The sequence below is a fragment of the Scardinius erythrophthalmus genome, assembly GCF_964197995.2.
Source record: "Scardinius erythrophthalmus genome assembly, chromosome: 19".
NCBI lineage: Eukaryota > Metazoa > Chordata > Actinopteri > Cypriniformes > Leuciscidae > Scardinius > Scardinius erythrophthalmus.
In genome coordinates, this window is record NC_138239.1 from 18,672,061 (window position 1) to 18,695,721 (window position 23,661).

At 39.3% G+C, this 23,661-nt stretch overlaps 1 protein-coding gene across 9 annotated transcripts in view; it reads right to left on the reverse strand.

Annotated features, from left to right (window-relative positions):
• birc6 (baculoviral IAP repeat containing 6) overlaps window positions 1-23,661 on the reverse strand; it is a 101,303-nt gene that overhangs the window by 13,968 nt on the left and 63,674 nt on the right. For all 9 annotated transcript variants that reach the window (XM_081347621.1, XM_081347620.1, XM_081347619.1 and 6 more), the window contains 2 exons: window positions 3,688-3,904; window positions 2,436-2,581 (listed from right to left, as the gene is read on the reverse strand). In XM_081347621.1, coding sequence (XP_081203747.1) covers window positions 2,436-2,581; window positions 3,688-3,904 — 363 coding nt within the window. The remainder of the gene's footprint in view (window positions 1-2,435; window positions 2,582-3,687; window positions 3,905-23,661) is intronic.

A 23,661-nucleotide genomic window follows, 5' to 3' on the forward strand; every position in this document is an offset into this window, starting at 1 on the left:
CACCAGCAGACCATCACCACTCCAGTGAGACATATTAGACCTGCGGATAGAGGCCGTTAGAGTAACAACACAATTAAACTTCATATATTTATGGAGCTTTATGGCATTTCCGCCCATTCCGCAGTGGGTGTAGAGACATGTCCCTCCTCACACGCACATGCACTGTGACAGCCAATCAAATTACCATTGCATTTAACATGGCCGATAACAGCTGCGCTTTGGATACGAGCCACATAAAATCCAACCGACATCGATAGATCCCACTAACATCAGTGCACGATACTGATGGCGATATCGATACCGAACCATGAGAAACCACTCTCGACCAATCAGACACCCTGACTGCGCAGTCTCTGGCGGTTAAAAAAAAAGATGGATTACTAATTAAGCAGTTAAATGGGGTGGTAAGTAATGTCTCACTGCTCTTATCATATAGATTTTCCTTATGGATGGTGACAGCAGCATTGATCCGCCTCACCACGTTTAACGCCCCTTTCATTCACTCATCACAGAGAGAATGAGAGCAAGAGATACCCAAGGGAGGGTGATAGTTATATGTGGAGATACAGTGACGCAGGAAATTCCCGCACACCTGATGACAAGGGTTTCTGCCTTAGGAACAAATACTTTCTGTTAATTAATACAAATAATTTCTCTTAGTTTTGCCCTAGAGGACCTGAGAAAGACAGTTTGGAAATGTTAATAAACAGATGTGACTTCTCAAGAGCTTTAAACCCCAGGATTAGGAATTGTCATGGTCACATCCATTTTTATGAGGTCAGCGTAAAAGGGACTAAACTTGATCATACAACCTCCCTGTCTGGAAATGCACCCTGGTCATGACTAAGGGCTGTTGGATCAAATCTTAAAGAATTAGCACGACATAGATTAAGTCTAGTCTGACAAACGAAACTGCCCAGTAAAGCTGACTCTCCATTTAAAAGTCCTTCGAGAACGCAATCAGGCTTTCGAGAGCCTCTGGTGGGGCTCTGTGCTGAAGAGCCGTTTCTCTTTGGCTTATTTTGTCAGAGCAAACAGTCACTCCATGTCCCCCGGGGCCCTCAGATAAGAGAGGAGTGTGTCTTCAGCCTGTGAAATACACACCATCACTCTGCAGACTGACCAATATACATCCAGCACTATCCTGCTTTCACTTGTGCTCTGATTCAAGTCTTGAGCACCTAAGAAATCAGGCCCTACAGAGACACAGAGCATGAACAGCTTTTCTTAAAAGGGTTTTAGAGGGAAACTGACTTTAAATGGTGCAGTAAAATTCATGGGTAAGATTTGGGTAAGATCAATCTTTTTGTAAACAAACTACTATTCAAAAGTTTGGGGTCGGTAAGATTATTTTAATGTTTTTAAGTCTCTTATGCTCATTTATTTAGGCTCAATTTATTTAATAGAAAATACAGTAAAAAAAACTGTAATTAATTACAAATTAATGTGATGGCAAAGCTGAAATTTCAGCAGTCATTATTCCAGGCTTCAGTGTCACATGATCCTTCAGAAATCATTTAAATATGCTGATTTGGTGAAACCGTAATGCTGAGAACAGTTGTTCTGCTTTATATTTTTGCCCAAAAAAAAGAGATGATTTTTTTCAGGATTCTTTGATAAAAGGAAAGTTTAAAAGAACAGCATTTATTTGAAAAGGATTTTTTTTTGGTAACAATATAAGTCTTTATTGTCACTATTAATGCATCCTTGCTGAATTAAAGAATTAATCTCTTTAATTTTTTTTTTTAAATCTTACAGACCCCATTTAAACTTTTTAAAATTGTACGTATGCATTTTATTTTAAATGGATGAGTTGGACTAAATGAGTGCAAAACCACCCCAGGATGCTCTTTATGAAGTTGGTTGAGAATGAACAAGGAGCTGGAATCTAGACAGAGCAACTTTGTTGAAGAAGCTAAAATATACAATGGTTTTGATTCGTTTAAAGGGTTAGTTCACCCAAAAATGAAAATTCTGTCATTAATTACTCACCCTCATGTCGTTCCAAATCCATAAGAGCTTCTCTAGGCTGGCAAATGCAATTACCTAGTAGCCTACTGTATGAAGGAGTGAGACAGCTCTCATATTTCATCAAAAATATCTTAATTTGTGTTACGAAGATGAACGAAAGTCTTACGGGGTTGGAACAACATGAGGGTGAGTAATTACTGACAGAATATTCATTTTTGGGTGAACTAACCCTTTAACATTTTATTGGTCACTAAATTTCAATTGTGTATTGATGACTTTATTGTAGTGTCTAAAATGTAGAAAAAATACAAGTGAAAAATTAGTCAATGATTCTAAACTGGAAATTCATTAAATACCCATCTGTTAAGTATTTTAATCAAAGTTATTAAAAATGTAACCATTCCATGATTATTTAATAAACAGCACCTAACGGAAGCATTTGGGAAATAGTAGATTGTTCTCACCGTGGTTGGCCTGTCGTAGGTTGGTTGTGGCAGCATAGACGATCTCTGCAGTCTTCTGGATGTCAGGAACTAGCAGCGTCAGGCCTTCTGGCTCAGGATCAGATGTCTCAGCCTTCATTACCCCTTTACTTTTGTCTTTCTTTGACCTAAGGTGGACAAAGAATCATCATGAGTCACATTTCTGTTTCTGTAGACGCTATAACTTGTTAATTAGGGGTCTATATTTGTGCTTGTGTGCATGTGAACATGTGAAATGTTTCATTGCATATTCAGTGTTGGGTTGAGTGGACCACAAAAATGGCAGAGAAAAAAAAACAACGGCATGTCCTCAAGAGTTTCTCAACCTCTCACGTCGCCAGCCCTGAAACAAACACGCGCTGCTCGTGAGAGGTGCTATAGACACTGAATGCATCAAATGGGCAGCAGATCGTGACTTGTCCCAAAGTAAACCATTAAAAACAACATCCAGCTGTCTTGCAGCTAAGCACACACCCTCACAACATGCATCTTTCATTAAGCAGGAGGACGGAACATGAAAGAGAGAGAGAGACAAAGGAGAAAGAGGACATGAAATCATAAATGTCCTTTGTCAGTAAATGACGCAGAGGAGAGTAATTAAGATGGTGCTGTCATTCAAGGGTGCACGCATTACTTTATTTTTATATGCATTTAAAAAAAACATCAAAAAATTCTAAAAATAAAATCCTTTTAAAAATTAGTTTCAAGTTTTAAATTAAAAACCTAAAACCTTTTTTGTAAAAAAAAAAAATGTAATGTAAAATATAAATATTATTCCTTGACAATACATTGCTAAAATTGTAATTCATAATGTGCATGTGTTGTTGGGTCGAGTGAAAACAGTGGGAAAAACAATCCTAATCTACACTATTTTACATACACACTATATGAAATGGACAGGTTTGGAACAGCAGAAGCTCAGGTCAGTGTGAAGGTCACTGGAGATTGGAGGCTTTTCAGGGGCAACAGAGGAGCACTGACTGATCTAGCCGTCACTGTGTGTTATTCTTTTGGTGAAACAAAGGTTTTGACTTGTGGCTATAGCATCAGATTACATCTTGTGGATATAAGTCAGGTTTTTGCATGCAGGTCAGAGACAGTGAGTGTCACAGGGTGAACATCCATCCATCAGCAGGCACTCAGCCCGTCCTCTGTCCCTTAGTTTGACTGACCAGTGTGTGTGTGTGTGTGTGTGTGTGTGTGTGTGTGTGTCTAAGAGAGAGGAAGAGCGCACCTGAGGCGGTTGGTGTAGGTGTCTACACAGGTCTTCATCTTGGCCAGTAACATGCCGACAGAGGTCTGACACTCGGTGCGTTCTTCATCCTCCTCTTCTTCGGCAGCGTCTCCTGATAGCGGCAGGAGCAGAGGAACCAGGCTGGTGCAGGTGGAGATGGCTCTTAGCAGCTCCAACAGAGCACGATACAGGGGTACGTGACGCGCCATGTCCAAAACTGCAGGAGACAGAGAGAGAGAGAGAGAGAGACATTACGTATTAAGGCAGGACACTTATTAAAGACAAAGTCGATTACATCTCTTAAAAGACAGAAGGACAGAGGGAAACAAGGGCCGATCCACACACACACACACACATATTCAGCCTCTCAAGGTTGATGTTTTTAATGTAGAAGTTTTTAGGAGCATCATAGCCTCCAAATATTTAAACAGTTGAAATCATTCAGGACAAGGAAATGCTATATAAACGGAAGAGTCGTCTTGCATGCATTTTATAAATATACAAAGAAGAACACTTGTGTAGCACCTGCTTAAAAGGATAGTTTCCTCAAAAATAAAAAGATTCTGTCAGTAAATATATTCACAAAATATATTTTATGTTCCATTTTTACGAGCATAAAACACAAGCAATCTTCTACTGAGCATGCTGAGATGCTATAAGGACCCGTTTGAGGCACAAGGGCTGTTTGTGCATGTATTTCCTGCTTGGAGAAGGCACGATAATCCTTTTGTGGCACGGCGGAGTCTTAAAGCCAGAACGAGGACAGTGAGAGAATAAAGGATGAGAGGGAACGAGACAGAGAAAGATAACTGAGGGTCTTCAAGCTAAACACTATAATCAGGCTCATATTATCAGTGTGCAGTTGAATGTAAGGAAGTGCATGTTTGTGTGACTTGTGTGTGTTTTTAAAGTGCCCCTATTATGCTATTTTAAAGGTTACTAATTTTGTTTTGGAGGTCTCCTACAACAAGTTTACATGCGGCAAAGGCCAAAAAACACTTTCATTTTCTCATAATATACATTGCACATCACCACATTTTTCAATGATTCTCAAACAAAAAGCAAGCGCTTTATGAATCCCGCGTCGAACTCCGAGATTTGCGAATCAGTCGTCAGTAAAATGACGTTTTGTGGGCTGGTCAAGTTGTTCGAGGGCGGACAACGTACAACAGGGGCGGACATTATGCAAATGTATCTTCTAGTGACGTAGAACCGTAAAGTAATAGGATTCGAATAAAAAAATTAAAAAACAACTCGTATTGGTGGTTCAGTCGATTCTTTCTTTTGGGAGGCAATAACTATTTATCATGCACTTTCGACTTTACAACTTTGCAGAACGTGTACATTCACAAACAGCTATATTACACGCTGCATGAAAGAGAATATTCAAAAAAATCATAACAGGGGCACTTTAAGAAGAAAGGAATTTTAAACACCCAAAGGAGCTATTTTCAAAGGGTTTTATTTGAGTGTGCGCTCACTGCGAGGACAACACAGATTAGAGCGTTTAGTGTGCGTGTTGTATTATCTCAATGTCAGTCTATGTTCCAGATTCTCCTCATGCTCTCCTCAGCTCAGACTGTTTCTCCTTCACTCTCATCTCATTTACAGACTAACTGATTTACTGCACACCAATCCTCCTCTCTGCCCCTCTCTCTACCTCATCAGACATTCCGCTCCATGCTGGATTGGGTGGATGATAAACAATGTTAGTGAGAGCTGAGAGGACACATACGTCAGCTCCCCTTCCCTCCATTGCCGTGCACAGAGAAGAGTGAAGATGATGGAGGAAGAGAGGAGGGAGGACACGACAGGACAGTAGGATGTAGAAGGGGAAGACGGCAGACACATCAGAAGGAGAAGAGAATAGAGAACAGGCAAGGAGACATGAAGGGACCAGAAAGTAGGAGGGGCGAACAGAATGGAGGCAAAGATAAAGTAGATGACATCAGAGCAGAGTAGAAGAGATGAGAAGGAAGAAGAAAGCAGTAGAGGAGATAAGTAATGACAAGTGGAAATGAGAAATAAAAAGGGGGGACAAGAAAGGAAATAGTAGAGGAGAAGACCAGAAAAAGGCAAAAAGATGAGAATGCTAGAGAATAGAGGAGAACAAAAATCAGAGGAGGAGACCGAAAAGAGTTAAGAGGAGGCAAGAAGAAAAGAGGAAAGAAGATGAGAGAACAAGAAAGAAAGAAAGAAAGAAAGAAAGAAAGAGAGAGAGAAGAAAGGTAGAAGATCAGACAATAGGCAAAAAGGAAAGGGGAAATCAAGAAAAAAATGACAAAGCTGAAAAGACAAGTACAAAAGAGAGATGACGAGAAAAAGGAGAAGAGACCAAGAGAAGAGGAAGCAGGAAAAGGAGACGATGGAGCTCTGAAAGGTGGAGAGGAGATTAGAGAAAAAGAGAAAGCAGGAAAGATGATGAGAGGAAGGATAAAAACGGGAGGAGAGGAGAAAACCGAAGATGAGAGGCAAGTGGAGCAAAGGAGAAAACAAAGGGAGTAGAAAGTAGAAAGAAGACGAGACAGGAGGACAAGAAAGAAAACAGAAAAAGGAAAAGGCGGAGAAAAACAATTATTTTATTATAGATAATACTATAGTCTCAAGTCAAACTCCTCACAGCGCTCTAAGAACAATATCATCCATCCATTCCCTCTTCACCAGGAAGAGACTCCAGGAAGGTCACAGGTCATCTGGACTCAAACTGATCCACGAGCATTAATCGATTCTTCATTTTGTACCTTATGACCTTTGTGACTGACCTCTCCCCCCAATGTCTCAGTCTATAAAAGATGTTAGCCTCAAACAGAAGCTCTGAGTGAGTGAGTGAGTGAGTGAGTGAGTGTGAGAGAGAGAGAGAGAGAGAGAGAGATCTTAAAAAATAAATAAAAGAAGTGTCATATGTGTCTTCAGTGTCACATGATCCTTCAGAAATTATTCTTATATACTGATTTGCTGCTCAAGAAACATTTCTTATTATTATCAATGTAGAAAACAGTTGTGCTGCTAAATATTTTTGTGGAAACCATGCCCCCCCCCAGGATTCTTTGATGAACAGAATGTTCAAATGAACAGCATTATTTCTTTTGTAACAAATGTCTTTTCTGTAGGGCAGTATAATACAGCCCCTTTACGAGGCCCCATACACACACACACACACACACCGGAACCATGAAGAAACGTTTTAGGGGTATGCAGTGTGTGTGACAGTTCTCAGAGCATGTGGTGGAAACTGTTTGTCACCATGACAACAAAGATCTCGAGGACAGGCGGGACAAGACACACCAGCAGCAGTGCAGAAGTGGGTAAGTTAAAATTGAATCTGGTTATTTACAACGTGCAGAAATGCATAACTGTTCATGACATGCAGATAAAGAGCGAGACAAAAATACCCTCTTATAATAGGACTCCACTGTGAATTATGCAAATATGTATGTGTATATATATATATATATATATATATATATATATATATATATATATATATATATATATATATATATATATATATATATATATATATATATATATATATATACATACATACAGTGAGGAAAATAAGTATTTGAACACCCTGCTATTTTGCAAGTTCTCCCACTTAGAGATCATGGAGGGGTCTGAAATTGTCATCGTAGGTGCATGTCCACTGTGAGAGACATAATCTAAAAAAAAAATCCAGAAATCACAATGTATGATTTTTTAACTATTTATTTGTATGATACAGCTGCAAATAAGTATTTGAACACCTGAGAAAATCAATGTTAATATTTGGTACAGTAGCCTTTGTTTGCAATTACAGAGGTCAAACGTTTCCTGTAGTTTTTCACCAGGTTTGCACACACTGCAGGAGGGATTTTGGCCCACTCCTCCACACAGATCTTCTCTAGATCAGTCAGGTTTCTGGGCTGTCGCTGAGAAACACAGAGTTTGAGCTCCCTCCAAAGATTCTCTATTGGGTTTAGGTCTGGAGACTGGCTAGGCCACGCCAGAACCTTGATATGCTTCTTACAGAGCCGCTCCTTGGTTATCCTGGCTGTGTGCTTCGGGTCATTAAGACCCAGCCTCGACCCATCTTCAATGCTCTAACTGAGGGAAGGAGGTTGTTCCCCAAAATCTCGCAATACATGGCCCCGGTAATCCTCTCCTTAATACAGTGCAGTCGCCCTGTCCCATGTGCAGAAAAACACCCCCAAAGCATGATGCTACCACCCCCATGCTTCACAGTAGGGATGGTGTTTACACGTTTAGTGGAATTATGACCAAAAAGTTCTATTTTGGTCTCATCTGACCACATTACTTTCTCCCATGATCATCCAAATGGTCATTGGCAAACTTAAGACGGGCCTTGACATGTGCTGGTTTAAGCAGGGGAACCTTCCGTGCCATGCATGATTTCAAACCATGACGTCTTAGTGTATTACCAACAGTAACCTTGGAAATGGTGGTCCCAGCTCTTTTCAGGTCATTGACCAGCTCCTCCCGTGTAGTTCTGGGCTGTTTTTTCACCTTTCTTAGGATCATTGAGACCCCACAAGGTGAGATCTTGCATGGAGCCCCAGTCCGAGGGAGATTGACAGTCATGTTTAGCTTCTTCCATTTTCTAATGATTGCTCCAACAGTGGACCTTTTTTCACCAAGCTGCTTGGCAATTTCCCCGTAGCCCTTTCCAGCCTTGTGGAGGTGTACAATTTTGTCTCTAGTGTCTTTGGACAGCTCTTTGGTCTTGGCCATGTTAGTAGTTGGATTCTTACTGATTGTATGGGGTGGACAGGTGTCTTTATGCAGCTAACGACCTCAAACAGGTGCATCTAATTTAGGATAATAAATGGAGTGGAGGTGGACATTTTAAAGGCAGACTAACAGGTCTTTGAGGGTCAGAATTCTAGCTGATAGACAGGTGTTCAAATACTTATTTGCAGCTGTATCATACAAATAAATAGTTAAAAAATCATATATTGTGATTTCTGGATTTTTTTTTTTAGATTATGTCTCTCACAGTGGACATGCACCTACGATGACAATTTCAGACCCCTCCATGATTTCCAAGTGGGAGAACTTGCAAAATAGCAGGGTGTTCAAATACTTATTTTCCTCACTGTATATATATGTATGTATGTGTGTGAATTATTATTATTTTATTTTTTTGGTGTGTTTGAAGTAACACTAGCACACTTTTGTTGAAGTAAATCAGGTTGACAGGAGTCTGATTATAAATGCCGCTTTACAGAGCGGAACTGGGCCTGGAGTCTAATGACTGACACAAAAATCATGCTTCCCAAATCATTCAGGGCACAAGACTCCTCCCTCTGTCTGGAGTGTGTGTGTGTGTGTGTAAGTGAGAGAGCAAGCAAGAGAGAATCCTTCACATGAGGGCCGGCTGGAAAGAAAGACACATGCAGCAAGAGCTCAGAGAAGCGCTCCATCAATAATGTAACAGAACGAGGAATAAAACAAGATGAGCGCTACTGCATCTCCCTTTCACACTTCTGCATCTCTCTGACACAGACAACACTGAGACGCGAGACATGGACTGATGGCACCACCCGACCACTGACTCGACACACTGAAGAGAACAGCTCCTGATCCATGTGCCAAAGACATGAGCAGAGACTGAAAGACGGTTTATTTATCACCATAACTTAAACTAAAATGCACAAGCATCTAGAATAGAAATGCTGCAATATTAAACTTCTGCCTGAAACTGATCAACTGATTGTTGCTGATAACCAATAAAAAGCTGATATTAAAATTCTCCACTATTTGCCATCTTACTATCTAAGCAAGTAAAAATAAAACACTACAAGTAAATGCTACAACCGAATTTGTCAATTTTAATAAACGTCATGAAAAAAATTGATATTTATTTTGAGATTTTTTATTGAGTACGAAAAAAAAAAAAAAATTATTATGACATCTGCCAAAGATTACATTTAATACTGTTATTTAATTATTAGTGTTTCAATTATTATTAAAATTATTAAAGATTAAATTTACGTGAGCGTTAGATGATGGAAAAGGTAATTTAAATGTAAACTAAAGGAAATTAGCATGAATTAGCATTATTTCAAGTTTTTAAACTTTCTATTCATCAAATTCATTCATCTTTTATTAAAATCACGGTTTTCAACATCGATAAGAATTTTTATTGAGCACCAAACAGGCGTATTAGAATGATTTCTGAAGGATTAATCAGCCTTGGTGAAGAGACTTTCAATAAGGTTATAAAAAAAAAAAAAATCTTACTGACCCCAAATTTTAAACAGTAGTGAACATTACTAAATGAAAACTTTTAAGGTTGAGTACAATAGTCTATTAAAGAAACCTTCACTCCTTGTCCCAGTACCACACCAAATCCAACAGCATCATCAGAATGAGTCCAGATTCAAAATGCCGCGCTGTCTCTGGATTTAATCCATCTGACCCGAGAGATAACAGGTGACAGTGGCGGCTCTCAGAGTTACTTTAAACACGTGGAGTCAGCCAGCAGACACTTTGGTGCCCTGACAATCTGATTGTAGGTATTAACATCGACACTCTCGTGAGAAAGTGGCACCCTTCCAGACGTTTATGTACGAGTTGCTTACAGGAGGGATCTGCGCTACACAAAAGCAGTAATTTTCAGGTAAACAGTCTTGTATCTGAGGAAACTCTGTGCCAGCACAGGCAGTTTATACACAAGGATGTTTGATGGAGCTAAAGGTGACGACCACAGGGCTGTAATTTCCCTCCTCTGCAAAGCTGCTATAAAACCCTCAGCTAACGGAAGGATAACAAAGTGCATTATTCCCTTTCTGCATCATTTAAAGCCACTAAATCATTCAGAGCATTTCTCTCATCTGAAGAGGAATAAGTTTATCAAGTGCTCTAGACACGGTGTCTGTCTACTCATGAGAGCAGGATTTTGGACAGCGAACTGAGCAACTGATGTAAGTGCCAAAATAAAAAAATGTGACTGGCAAAAAAAATTCTTCATGGTCACATGATCCTTCAGGAATCAATCTAATACGCTGATTTGCCGCTCAAGATTTTTTTTTTATTATCATCCATGTTGAAAATAGTTAATTTTGTTCTGGAAACCATGGTCCATTCTTTCAGGACTCAGTGATGAATAGAAAGTTCACAAGAATAATTTAATTTGAAATAGAATTTTTTTTAATTGAATAAATGTCACTTTTGATCAATTAAACACATTTTTGCTGAATAAAAGTATTGATTTCTTAAAAAAAAAAAAAAAAAAAAAAAATCCTACTGACCATAACTTTTTGAATTGCAGAATATTTTTACTAGTATTTCTGATTATAATTTCTGTAGAATTGTTGACCCAAGGTTAGAAACTGTGCTTAAATCACCAGCATAAACCAATAAAAAAAAAAAAAACAGTTTGAAGACCAGCACCCTACAGTCCACAAAGCAAAAATAATCTTGAGATCCAGTTACTTTCTGTGACTGCTTCATTTTAATGACCATGCCATTTCTGTCCTCCCATCCTTCCTTTCACTCCTCCACTCATTTCTTTATCCAATTTAGCTCCAGTGCACCTATCTAGGTAAAAAGGGGTATCTATCTCTCTCCACGCAGGAGGGCATAATTAATTTTGACAAGCCCTCTGACTGACATTTGCCATTTTGTGTGGGAACACACATGCTGTCAAAGAGCTTTGGAGAGAGGAGAATATGACTTTACAAAGGGCACCTTTTTAAAAGAGCAGAATTTGATATATTAATTAGGGGTGTGCGATATCAGCAACAACAACAACTCAATATTTTCTGGGATTTTGTCTAACGATAATCAGTGTGTTACTGTGCTGGTACCTTGCATAGCTGACTATTTAAATGTAGCCTATGCTTAATTTATTATGTCAAATCATAACGTTTAATCAATAAATCCAATTAGAATAATAAGACACTATAGGGCTGTTACCAATCAAATGAAATCAGTATCAACTAAAACCATCTTTGCAATGCAGAGGAAACAAAGAACCTGCAACTGAAGTGGCATTTAGATGTATTTACACAGACTGTTTAATGCAGCTCAGAGATGACAAATGAATAACCTACGTTACAAATGTACTGTTTTGATTTTTAAAAAATAAAACGTTGATATATGAAACCATTTTAAAACTGAAAAGATACTTTAAATATGAAACTAAAACCACCAGTAGGTGGCGGCAAGTCACTGTTAATGAGCGAATCATCGATTCATTAATTCAACAGATTATCTCAAACAGCTGATCATTTCAGGAACAAAGCATTTGACTTTTATTGAGTGAGTCACTGAATCATTCATTCAACCGATTCGTTCAAATGGACGATGAATGAAATGAATTACGAAACACCGCTGTGTGTTGCTCAGAGACGCAAAATAGTTCTGCTGTGGCTTTGTTTGGAACTATGCTATTCAGCGAAATAGAGCAAAACAGGCATATTGTGTCACTTAATATGAAAACTTTTGGTTTATTAAACTGCTATATAAAATGAATAGCACATTTGCAATTGTGCTGATATTTGGATGAAAATTAGCACTCTTTGTGTGATTTAATAACTTTATCATATGATATAAATATGACCTAAAAGACAAATACTCATACAAGGGCATTTATACTGCATTTTAATACAGTAAATCAAGCAGTGAGAGCTTGCAGTCTAAATGCGCATGCACAGTCTAAGCTAAACTGAAAAGGCTACATCAATAAGTGTATGCACTCTCTAAGCGTGTTTTTTAAAAGTGAGGGACATACTCGATAATGTCAGATTGCACATCGTTAAAACTAAAATTACGATCTATTTTGCACACCCCTAATATTAATAGATTACAGCAGAGGAAACCGGCTGAATGCTATTACAACCCTTCACTACAAACATCTCAATGAGAAAAAGAAAGTACACTGGGGGAAAAAATCTCAGCAAGAGAAAAATAATGTATCTTGCAGGTTTTGACTGTCAGATTTGAATTGTGTGCATTGTTCAGAGTTTGTCCTCTAATGATGATCGTGGTGAAGATTTAGAGAAGAAAAAAAATGGGTTAAGGCATGAATGTGCATCGGATGAGTGCACACACATCCATTAAAAGGTTTCCAAGCCATCACTCACTCTCTCCGTTTTTGGTGTTTGATCGAGGGGAGTAGGAGTGCATCCTGCAGGATGTTGCGGCAGGTTTGAAAAGCTTGTCAGAGCTGACCCAATTCACCACTGTCCATTTCTGTGAGTCTCTGCAGAACCTTGCTCAAGGTCTGTATTACACCATCAACTTCTGTTTTAAAAGCTACATATAAATACACTCAAGATTCAAGACATGGGGTGTATCCTAATGACTGCCACTACAAATTTTAATGTATTTTAAGAATGCATGTTAGTTTTTTATAACCAATTAGAGTGTATAAATATAATATATAATTTCCTGGCCACTCTTTTCCATTTAATGAAAGTAAACAAGGACTGGGGCTGTCAAGTCTCAATTTCTTTTTTTTATTATTAAAATGTTTATGCTGCATAAAAGCTCAAATCTACATGAATTAAAAGTTGCACAGAAAAATGTGACCAAGTTTATTATTCAGAATTACTCCTTTTGTGTTCCCAGTCTGATCTTAAGTGATTAGAACCAGATATTAATAGATCATCAATATTAGAACATGAGCAGATCTTCGAGGCAGCACAATCTTTTCAATATATTATGGTCACACACACATACAGTAATGAGGTCGCTCCATAATCGCCCACCACTGGCTGTCAGCTTGATGATTATATGATCCACAGCTCCAGAGAGAGAAAATTACAAACAAATAAATGAATATAAACAATGGCTCATTGACAAGGAACTCCACTTAAAGCAGACTGAAAAAAATATCCTGCCTATTTCTACATGGCTTCTAACCTGCCGGGTTCATTTTGATCCGTTTGAAATGTTCTGGCACCGCACTGAGAGCCCGGGACCGAGGGAATTCACCCACATGATAATTTCATTTAATTGGACTGTGCGATAATTTCTGCACATTATGGTGACTGAAATGTGCCTATACTAATTATCAAAGAGAGAGCGAGAGCTACAAAGAAAGTACAAAAGAGAGAGCTAGAGAGGGTTTGGGGGGTGTTGTCCTGGCATGAGACACACTCTCGAACAATTATGTTGAAGATGATTGAAGAAAATAAAGTTCATATTCTACCATTTATGGCTACAGGATTTTATAACCACGAATGTGTCAATGCACACACACACACACACACACACACACACACACACACACACACACACACACACACACACACACACTCATGCCATCTGTACCTCAGGAAGCATCAGGATGAAACACTGACATTGAACTACAGTAAAACAAAGATATACTGCTTTAACACTGCAGAAACAGCTAATCCACAGAGAGAGAGAGAAAAAAAAAAAAAAAAAAAAAAACATTTGTTCAAGCAGTATAATGAAAACCTTATTATAAAAAAAAAGTGAATGACTCCAAAAAGATTGTCATCATTGTTATATGTAACTCCAAAAAAGGAAAGAAACTAAAAAAACTTTCAACCCCTCCCTTCCAACCACCTGGCTCCTTTTTGCTATGTAACACCTACTTTTCAAGACCCAAACAATTTCCAATGACTAAAATCAATATACATCTTTTTCCTCTTTGAATAGCTTTTTCACTCACAAAAAAAAAACATTACAGAAGTAAATTGGGTTGCAAATGCTGTTTCAAGATTCTAGTCAACTACTTCCTCTCAGACTGGTACAGCTGTGCCTGTAGGTATAGTCTTTTATTGACCTCCTGTAATCGTACGCCTGCGCAGAGGTCAGGATCATTTCAGATTAAAACAGTTAATAATTGATCTGGCTTTGCTGAGGTCCGAGGGCTGCTAGAAGTAAACCAACTTATTTATGTAGCACATAACACTGATATATGATTTGATCAGACTTGAGTGTATACAGATCTTCTACTCTCTCCCCTTCTATTAAAATGTTAATGTGGACAATGAGGTTGATAGTTTATTAACACAAATCAATGGACAGGAGACCAGATAAGAGCAAAGAGCAGGATGGAGAATCATAAAACGCACAGGGGAAGGAATGTTCAGTCGTACGCAAGGAGGATGAGGGGGGTGGAGGTTGTGTTGTACTTTATTTCCACTGATGTTGAGTAAAGAAACAAGAATCATACTCCTCAAGGGTAGGGGTGAGTCAGTGTTCGGACACGCTGTGCTCACGGTAGCTTGCGTTTGAGTTTTGAGTTGGTGTGCTGTAGATGAGGATTACAAGAAAACCATTTCTTCACATTTCATCTTCAAAGCTGTCAGCATTAAAGGCCACTTAAATAACATTTATTTACTGTGAGGGGCCCGTGATCTAAAGTTCAGGGATAAATTTCATTTCAAATGTCAATGTGATCATTTTCTAAACTGTCCAATGAAATATATACGTAAATCTTCCTCACAAAAATGACTTTTAATGAGTTTTTTATTTAGTCTTTTGATAAAGGCCAATTGAGCAAGACAAAATACACAGATAAAAAAAATGCATTGAAAACAATTGATAACTTCATGTGAAGTGTTGCTTCTCAAGTGAATTTATTTTGTTTCAGGGATTTTTATTTTTATTTTTAACTGGAAAATACCACACAAATTGTGTAAAAGTGTGCTTACAATCAAAAAAGTTTGAGGAAATGGCTGTACTTACACAAAAAAAAAAAAAAAGTGTCCATTAACCTGGAGTAAGCAGGCAAGTTCTGAAACATCATGCCTTGCATGCAGCCATTGCAAGTTTGAGTCAAGCTAATTTCCAATCCTTTCATCCCTAATCTCCTCGTCATTTCCTACCTAGTCTCTGGTATTATTGGCAATAAAACAAACAAAAAAAATGTTAATGCACTCAGGCTTTTATGGTCTTAGTATTCTTTCTTAAGAGGACAGGATAAATAATCAAAAAAGCCTGAAAAATAGTCAGGGATTATCAATAATCAGAAGACAAGGACACTTCATGTCAGTTTTATGTACATATGTAATTTATCAAATCCCAAATATGCCAAATGGCCACCATTCCACACCTTCTCTCCATTTGGATGGTTCTCCTCATCTCTGTAGCTTTACATTGTTCTTGGCAATAAAGACATTTGACGTGTGAGCCTTCTCGCCACCCACCCTCTCGATCTCCCTCGTTCGCTCTGTTTCCGCGGTTACCAGTCACTCTGCTTGGTTATGCAATGCACGGCGCTCTCAGACTCCGAGACGGGACCTATAACCACACGACTGCTATCGGCTACGGACAGAGAACGGCAGGGTGGGGAGCTCGCAGCTGCAGGTCACCAATCTCATGAGCGACCAGAGGCATTTGCGCGCATCTGTAGCGCTTCTACACCCAAAGAAAAAGAGGAGCGCAAAAGAAGAAGGGAAAGAAATCACGGAGGAGGGAAAGGAGAGAAGGTGGGGGCCGGTGTTTATTATAAATGCTGAGACACCTCACTTTCAGATGCTAAAAGGGTCAGATAGACAAGAGTGACAGCAGAGAACGGGAGCGTGTGACACTGAGAGGGAGGGGAGAGAAAGGAAGGGAGAGAAAGGAGAGGAGGAAGAGTGATTTTTTTAAGGGATATTTTGGTAAAAGGAGAGAGAGCATGGGAGAGGGAGGGGAAAGGAGAGCAGGGAGTGGATTTCTCCGAGCCCCCCTTGAATGAAAGGTGTAAGGCGTTCAAGCTAAGAATAAAAAAATAAACAACGCTGGGAAGAAAAATAAAAGAACTGAATGAACGTGGAACAAAAGGAAGGTCTGGTGATACATAATGAGGCTGGAATACTGACACAGAAAGAGCGAGAGAAAGCTAGAGGGAGAGAGATAGGAAGAGAGAGACAGAGAGAGCGAGAAAGCGAAGGGGAGGGACATTGGGGACTGAGATTGTTGTCTGCGTAACGCACACGGCTCATGGAGATGCTGTTGTAGACCTACTCTTTTACCCTCTCTCTTTCTTTCTTTCTTTCTCTCTCTCTCCCCCTCTCTCTCTCTCTCTCTCTCTCTCTACCTCTCAATTTCTCTTTTCTCCTTTACTATCTCGGGGACATCGGATGTTTGGCCAGCTGGCCCTCATGTTACCGTCAGCCCAGATATGCCTCTCCTGTGGTGAGCCCACAGCATGCTGGATCTTCCCCCAGATCTCCCACGCCATAGGGTAAGACTCTGTTTTCTTTCTACACTTTCTATGTTTATCGTCTTGCTCTCTCTCCACCGTTTATATCAGTCTGTCCAACTGCTTTATTGTCCACTTCGCCGAGCTGTATGTTTGGCCCCAAGCTGCTTATCGGGGTTGATGTTCTGGTACCTAGTTGTAAGAACCTGGACGTATACGCTTCTATGTGTGCTCCAATGAATGTGGCACCATGCTATACCATTAAGAAAAGACGGAATGAGAAAGAGCTATCGTTTAGTGTGCTTGGCAGAGGCAAACAGCAAGTGAGACGGTTTAAATGTACAGTAAATCATCTCAGCTGCCGAGAGTCGCCCTGTTGTAGCATCTCCGCAGGGAAATATCATTTTCTGAGGGGGAAATCCATCACAGAGGTGGGGGGAGACATCCTCTTTTGTGTTCATTACGCCACACTCGCAGCTGGGCAATCAGTGGAGAGAGAAATCTCACCCTCTGTGCCGCTCCACTGGGCGTTCGGTCTGGCTTCTGGATGGGTGCTTCTGGTGGCCGTCTGAAAACGTAAGGTGCGGATGGGCCACATGAAGGAACGGAAAGAGGCTTCCACATCTTGTTGATTGTTTTTCTCACATTGCTCTCCTGTTTCTCCACAGATAAACACCCTGGAGACAGAGGTGGGGGGGTCAGAATGGGAACGACCACCGTCAGTATAGAGGAGGTCCGGGCGCTAGAGGGAAAAGAGGAGCGAGAGGAGTCCATCTTGGCCCTGCTGGGGATCATTGGCACCTTCTTAAACCTCTTCGTCATAGTGTTTGTTTACATTTACACCACTCTGTGAGACGGATCCACGCGGGTTGAAAGCAGGTGGAGGTGAGAGGCGGGGTCCAACAGAGATATGACAGCAGGGTTGACGTCTCAAAGAGGACAACGTGGAAGATGACACTGGGCTGCTCGGGACGGGGAGAGTGACCCTTATTCTTGACCTCTGACCCCTGGCGGATATATATCAATGCAATGGACATCAGCTTAACACAGGTCTATGGACACACAGAGAACAATTCTTCGATACGACAGATTCGTACCCTTGCGAGACCAGTCATGGCCCAAGAGACCTTTCGTTTACCTGGCTATGGGAATTACATTGAGCACTGCCTACTTTCGATTACAAGGACACAGGTATGCAGAAAGACCCTATTGGTCAAACACAAGAACGTAATAGGGCAACAGAACAACTCCCTCCGAACTCATCCACCAATAGAAAGAATTCTGCAATAAAATGGAAACATTGGAATTATAAAATATTTTTCTATTAAGAACAAAAGAAAGAATGAGACACTTCGAGACCCATCTGCAGGTTCGAAATGCTGAACCTTATGGGGACAGGCTGTTTGGTGACATATGGACACTTTTTCACTACAGATCCTCTGACTGGTTGAGGGAAGATAAACAAACAAATATGAGTGTGTGTTTTCTCTCTGATTTGAGTGCGGTGTCAGACACGTTGTTTCAGTGCAAAGGAAAACACTTTTGTATCAATACATGATTACATACTAGATGTACTGTGCCATAGGGAATCTGATCAATAAAATGATATTCTATGAATCGGGATGTTGTCAATGACATGCATGAGTGGGAAAAATGCTTTATGTTTTAGCTATACTAAATGGTCCTGTTTCGAGAAGATCAGAGTAGACCAATCACGTATATGCTGCCCTTGCACGTCTATGAGTGTGAGTCATGCATTTGGATTTTTGAGTGTTAGTAGAGCTCAGCGCACCATAAGGAGAGGCAGGTGAAACAACAAACAGTTGCGAAAAAGCTACAGAGAGAAAACAGAGAGAGGAGGAGGTTGAGGCAGAGATGGTTACTAGGTATTAATCCTCTATTTTCATCTGTTTGTCCCAGTGGTGATGGAGGTCATTTTAAGCCTTCTGAGATCGCAGAGGTCAATTTTCATGTCACATGCGATAGAGAGAGGTAGAAATGGCTGATGGGAGGCTTCATGCATGAGAATGAGGCTTCAGAATGCGCTCTAAACAGCCTCCGACTTGCACACACTCTCCCAACCAATTCAAATACGGCTGAAAATGTGAGCACGTGATTGAATTTTTTCTTTTTTTGCGAGAAAATGATTAAGTTGCTGTGTGTGCGTGTGTTTGCCCTCTATCTCAGTGTGCTACAATGTGTCACACTGAAATGTGCTCAGAAAAATCTGCCTGTGGAAATGTTAGCAGGGCTTTACGCTTAGTCTCAGGTCCCTCAATAAATTCCAAAGCCACAGGGCACTGCTGTAATAAAGGCCTGTGCTGTAAATCAGCATGTACCTGCAGGGCTTATCATCAAATACAAATCCCCATTACAATGGCTCTGTGTAAACCAGCTCTCAGACCAGCGTAAAACCTCTCTACCTGCACTCAGATCAGCGTGAAAACTTTACACCAGCTCTCGGATCAGTGTAAACTCTCTAAACCAGCTCTTATGTCAGTAAGTCATGGAACTTTACATGAACTTTAAAGTTCAATTTCAATCGGAACTAAAACAATTGGTCTTTTCAAAAAATATAATGTAAAAGCTTTAATCTGACTGATACTGAACTATTGAGTTTTTTTTTTCTTCATTTGAGCCAGGTTAGTAAGAATAACAAGATTTTCACCAAAAGACAGATGTGATATGTATTTAATCCTTCAAACATTCAAGTGTTCATTATTTCATGTAAACTTGGACAGAGCGATAATTGTAGCTCAATTTTAATTGTGCATATATACATGCTTTGATTGTAGAGGGAAGCTGATATAGAGGGTTTACTCTGTGTAAATCCTCTCAGATTAAATTAAACCCTCTACACCTGCAAAAGGCGCCTAGTATAGCCACATTTGCCAATCCTAAGAGCTTAATCAAACCATAAATAAAGCACTTCCATCATTTTGATGGACATGGACTCCTGACACACACAAATGAATAAGGAACTTATGATTCAGTTTAGATACAGCTTGCAGGCGTAATGCAGGGGGTGTGTGTGTATGCCCTGGGGTCAACATCCTGAGCAAGCCGCCCACGTGAGGTTACACGTGACACAGTGGTCAAAGACATATGAATCACAAATGCTTTTTTCACATCTCTGCTCTTCACAGGCCATCGCATCAACACAGATACATGCGTGCGCACACACAAAATACTTTTACAATACTTACAGCACACCAATGATGCCTTAAAAAGTCTCTGTAGGCAGAGCACTAGATTTTGAAACAAAGCATGGGTGAGGAGATAAATATAAAGTGTTGGAGTGAAAAGGGAGCCATATTGAGCGGGTGGGAGAAAAGAGGAACGAGAAAACCCACCCTACAAAATGAGTGCACCACATCAGCCCTGTTTCTCACAAACACATGCTAACAATACACAAGCCTTAGCATATGTGCCATGTGTAGGTGAGTGTGATAGTCCCCTGCAAGCTATTTTTATTACAGGGATATGAAGTAAATGGAAATAAACAACATAGAAGAGGAAATGCATGTCATATAGAGCTGCATTAACAAAAAAGCTTGATCTTTTGTACACAAACTGATAATACCAGGACTGTAGTATTATTTTCTTGTTTCTTTTGTCAGCTACCATTCTAAATGAATAGATGCATACTAGGAATGCACCAAGATTAAAATTCTGGGTGATATTTTCATGTTATGGCCAATACCCAATATTTTTCTGATTTAAAAATTCTATACTAGTTTGTCAAATTAAATAATAAATGTAAAAAACTAACAAAATGAATTGTTTAAAATACTAAATCACTTTTTATACTTTAAAACTAAATGCCTAGATCTATTTTGACATATCAGATTTTTTTGTTGCGTCTGTTGTCAAACAAAGTTTCAGATTAAATCCCTCATTTTAATTTGGTTGCCACTCCCCAGACTCTTGCAGTGTGTGAAAAAAACACTTTTTTTTCTTCTTTTTTTAAATTTATGAACGGGTTATATCAGTAAAAGCGTTTCCTTTATAATCAATGCTGATATCGTTTCAGTTCAGCCACAGCGCAAGCTCACTGACTGAGAGAAATCTCCTGTTATAATCAAAAATCTGTCGATACTGCACAGTGAATCAATGTTGAAAACAATTGTGCTGCTTAATATTTTTGATGAAACATGATAAAAAAAAGTCCAGGATTCTTTGATGAATAGAAAGTTCAGAAGAACAGCATTGATTTGAAATAGAAATCTTTTGTAAAATTATAAATGTCTTAACTGTCACCTTTGATCAATTTAATGCATCCTTGCTGAATAAAAGTATTAATTTCTTTAAAAATGTATCTAACTGACCCGAACCTTCTGAACAGGAGTGTGTATTCAATATAGACCAATGAAAATCAATTAAAAACATCCCTAATATCAGTTCATAACTGATATGATAACAGTATATCGTGCATCCCTAATATACCCTTCAATCACCTTCAAACAGTTGAGACAGAGCAACAAATCTGGCACCTTCTCTTCTGGTTGATAAAAAATAAGTTTTCTTAAATAGTTTATGCTGTTCTTCTTTACTTTGAAGTTCCAAACCCAAGTGAAAAGGGTCCATTTCACACAATTACAAAACTGCACTTCTGAACACCCCTGCCCAATTGTAATAGTGTACAATAGTGTACTCTCAAAATCTTAATGTAATAATTCTTGAATTTTTCAGCCGAGAAGCAGAGTCAAACTTTTTTTGTTATATTTATCAACAGTGTGACCATCAGATTAGCAGAAGGTTATGTAAAAATATGCAGATGAAGTGATGTGAGTCGGGAAAAGACGCAGGTTTGACAATACCTCTGGGGAAAGAAAGCTTAATAATCTTTGAGAGAAGGTATTAAATGAACGTGGCGGATGGGGAGCAAGAGAAAAGGAGTTTGCACAGACTGCTGGAACCTGTGTGCATCAGACCAGACCTTACATCCTCAATGAAAATTGTGTGCTTGTGGCCGTCCACATACAGAAAGAGCTCTATACTGTAATATTGTACTCTTTGTTATTTGCCCCTTGGCTGTTTCTTAAAGCTTTTTGGAAGCAGCAGTTCATCTCTTCTCCCTCCCGTTCATCAGGTGGATGGGATGTTATTACAGCAGGGGTGATCTGAGAGACTCATTTCCTGTTTTCACTCTCACAAGGATCTCAGGGCACAAAACAAACACTCTTTGTGTGCGTGTTTCTCTCTCGCAATCTTTTATTGGCTCAGTTGTTCATGAGAATAGCCAACTGCTGCTCCCCCTGCTGGTTGTGCGTGTTTAGAGAGCTAACGTTTGTGTGTGTGTGTGTGATGTTCTTGTTGATTTGAGTCACACACACCATGCCAGTGTAGGGTTGAAACCTCCAGCTGATATCTGGAGCTAATTACTACACTCATCGTTTTATCGGCGCTTATTTAATTAAAGCCGGAAAGAAATAAACACTCACAGTGCACGCTCACACACCACTGTCTGGTTCTATAAAGCAACAAAGTAGTGTTTGTTCATGACTCTTAATACAAAGGAAATACTCAGTTTTACGAGTTCATATTAATTGAGAAACTACCAGCAATATTTTGCCTAGATTTGAAAATTCTTAAACCACAGGACTACAAGCGAACTGCAAAAAAAAAAACTGAACATCTTGAATTAATGAATGAATAAATAAATAAATAAATAAATGTTTTGTGTGCCCAAACAAATACTGTAGTCACACAATGACTAGTTCTGTAGAGCTTCAGTTGGAGCAGTAATTTTAGTAAACCTATATGACTTTCATTACTCGGTGGAATATAAAACTTTTTAAAATATTGTACTGGTCACTCTTTTCCATTCGAATGAATGGGACTGGAACTTTGAAGCTTCAAAAAGGACACAAAACAATGCTGTGCGAGTCAATACTAGGGATGTGCGCAACGACTAACTTCATTAACGTTTAAATGGAAATTTTGCAAGGTTGCCCAACTGAAAAGAGTTGCCATTTCTGTTATATATGAAAAAAATTAATAATTAATAATAAAACCAATAATAGACAACGCAGCGCAAGCTCAGAACAGGTTTACTCGCGGGCTGATCACGCAACACCGTTACTTCACACCACTGGGAGATCCAGTGAGAAAGCATTTGAATTAGTCGGAAGATTAATAACGCAGCGAGATCTAGTTGGAAACATTCAAATTCAGCGCAGAATTCTGTTATAAACCACACATATCAGATCAAACAGCGCTGACATGGAAACCAGGAAAAACATGATTGTGCCATGAATGAAATTATAGAAGGCTTTTCAGTCCACAAATCACCAACATTCACCATGGATTTAATGTAGTAACACTAACTGTAACCATGGTATTGAGGCAGAAATATTCTAATGTTTTTTTTTTTTTTTTACATTATTCATCTCAGGGTATTCATTTAATTGACTAGTCTCACACATCCTTAGTCAATACACCTGTGTTCTGTATTCAAGCTGGAGTACACTACACATTTTTGAAAACCTGAACAGATCATATACTTGCTGACACTACACATCATACACTACAAAACTGATAAACTCACATAGAAACATGCGCCAAATTGCTAAATGTACGTTCTAAAATCAGCTTTGAATATAAAACAGTCTGTGCCCATCATACACTATGCAATTTTCCATGAAATCTGTCAACTCCAACTACTTAAATCTGAAGACCAGCTCTGACTTCTGACAACTAGCGTTGAACGCCCAGATTTTTGCCTCGATTTGTAGTCTTGAGTAATGTAGTGTATTCCAGCATTTAATGTGATAAACACATCACATTAAATGTGATGCACAGACATTCTCACCCCTCCATTCGGCTGTTAAACTGTCGCAACCGAATCATTGAGTCAGTGA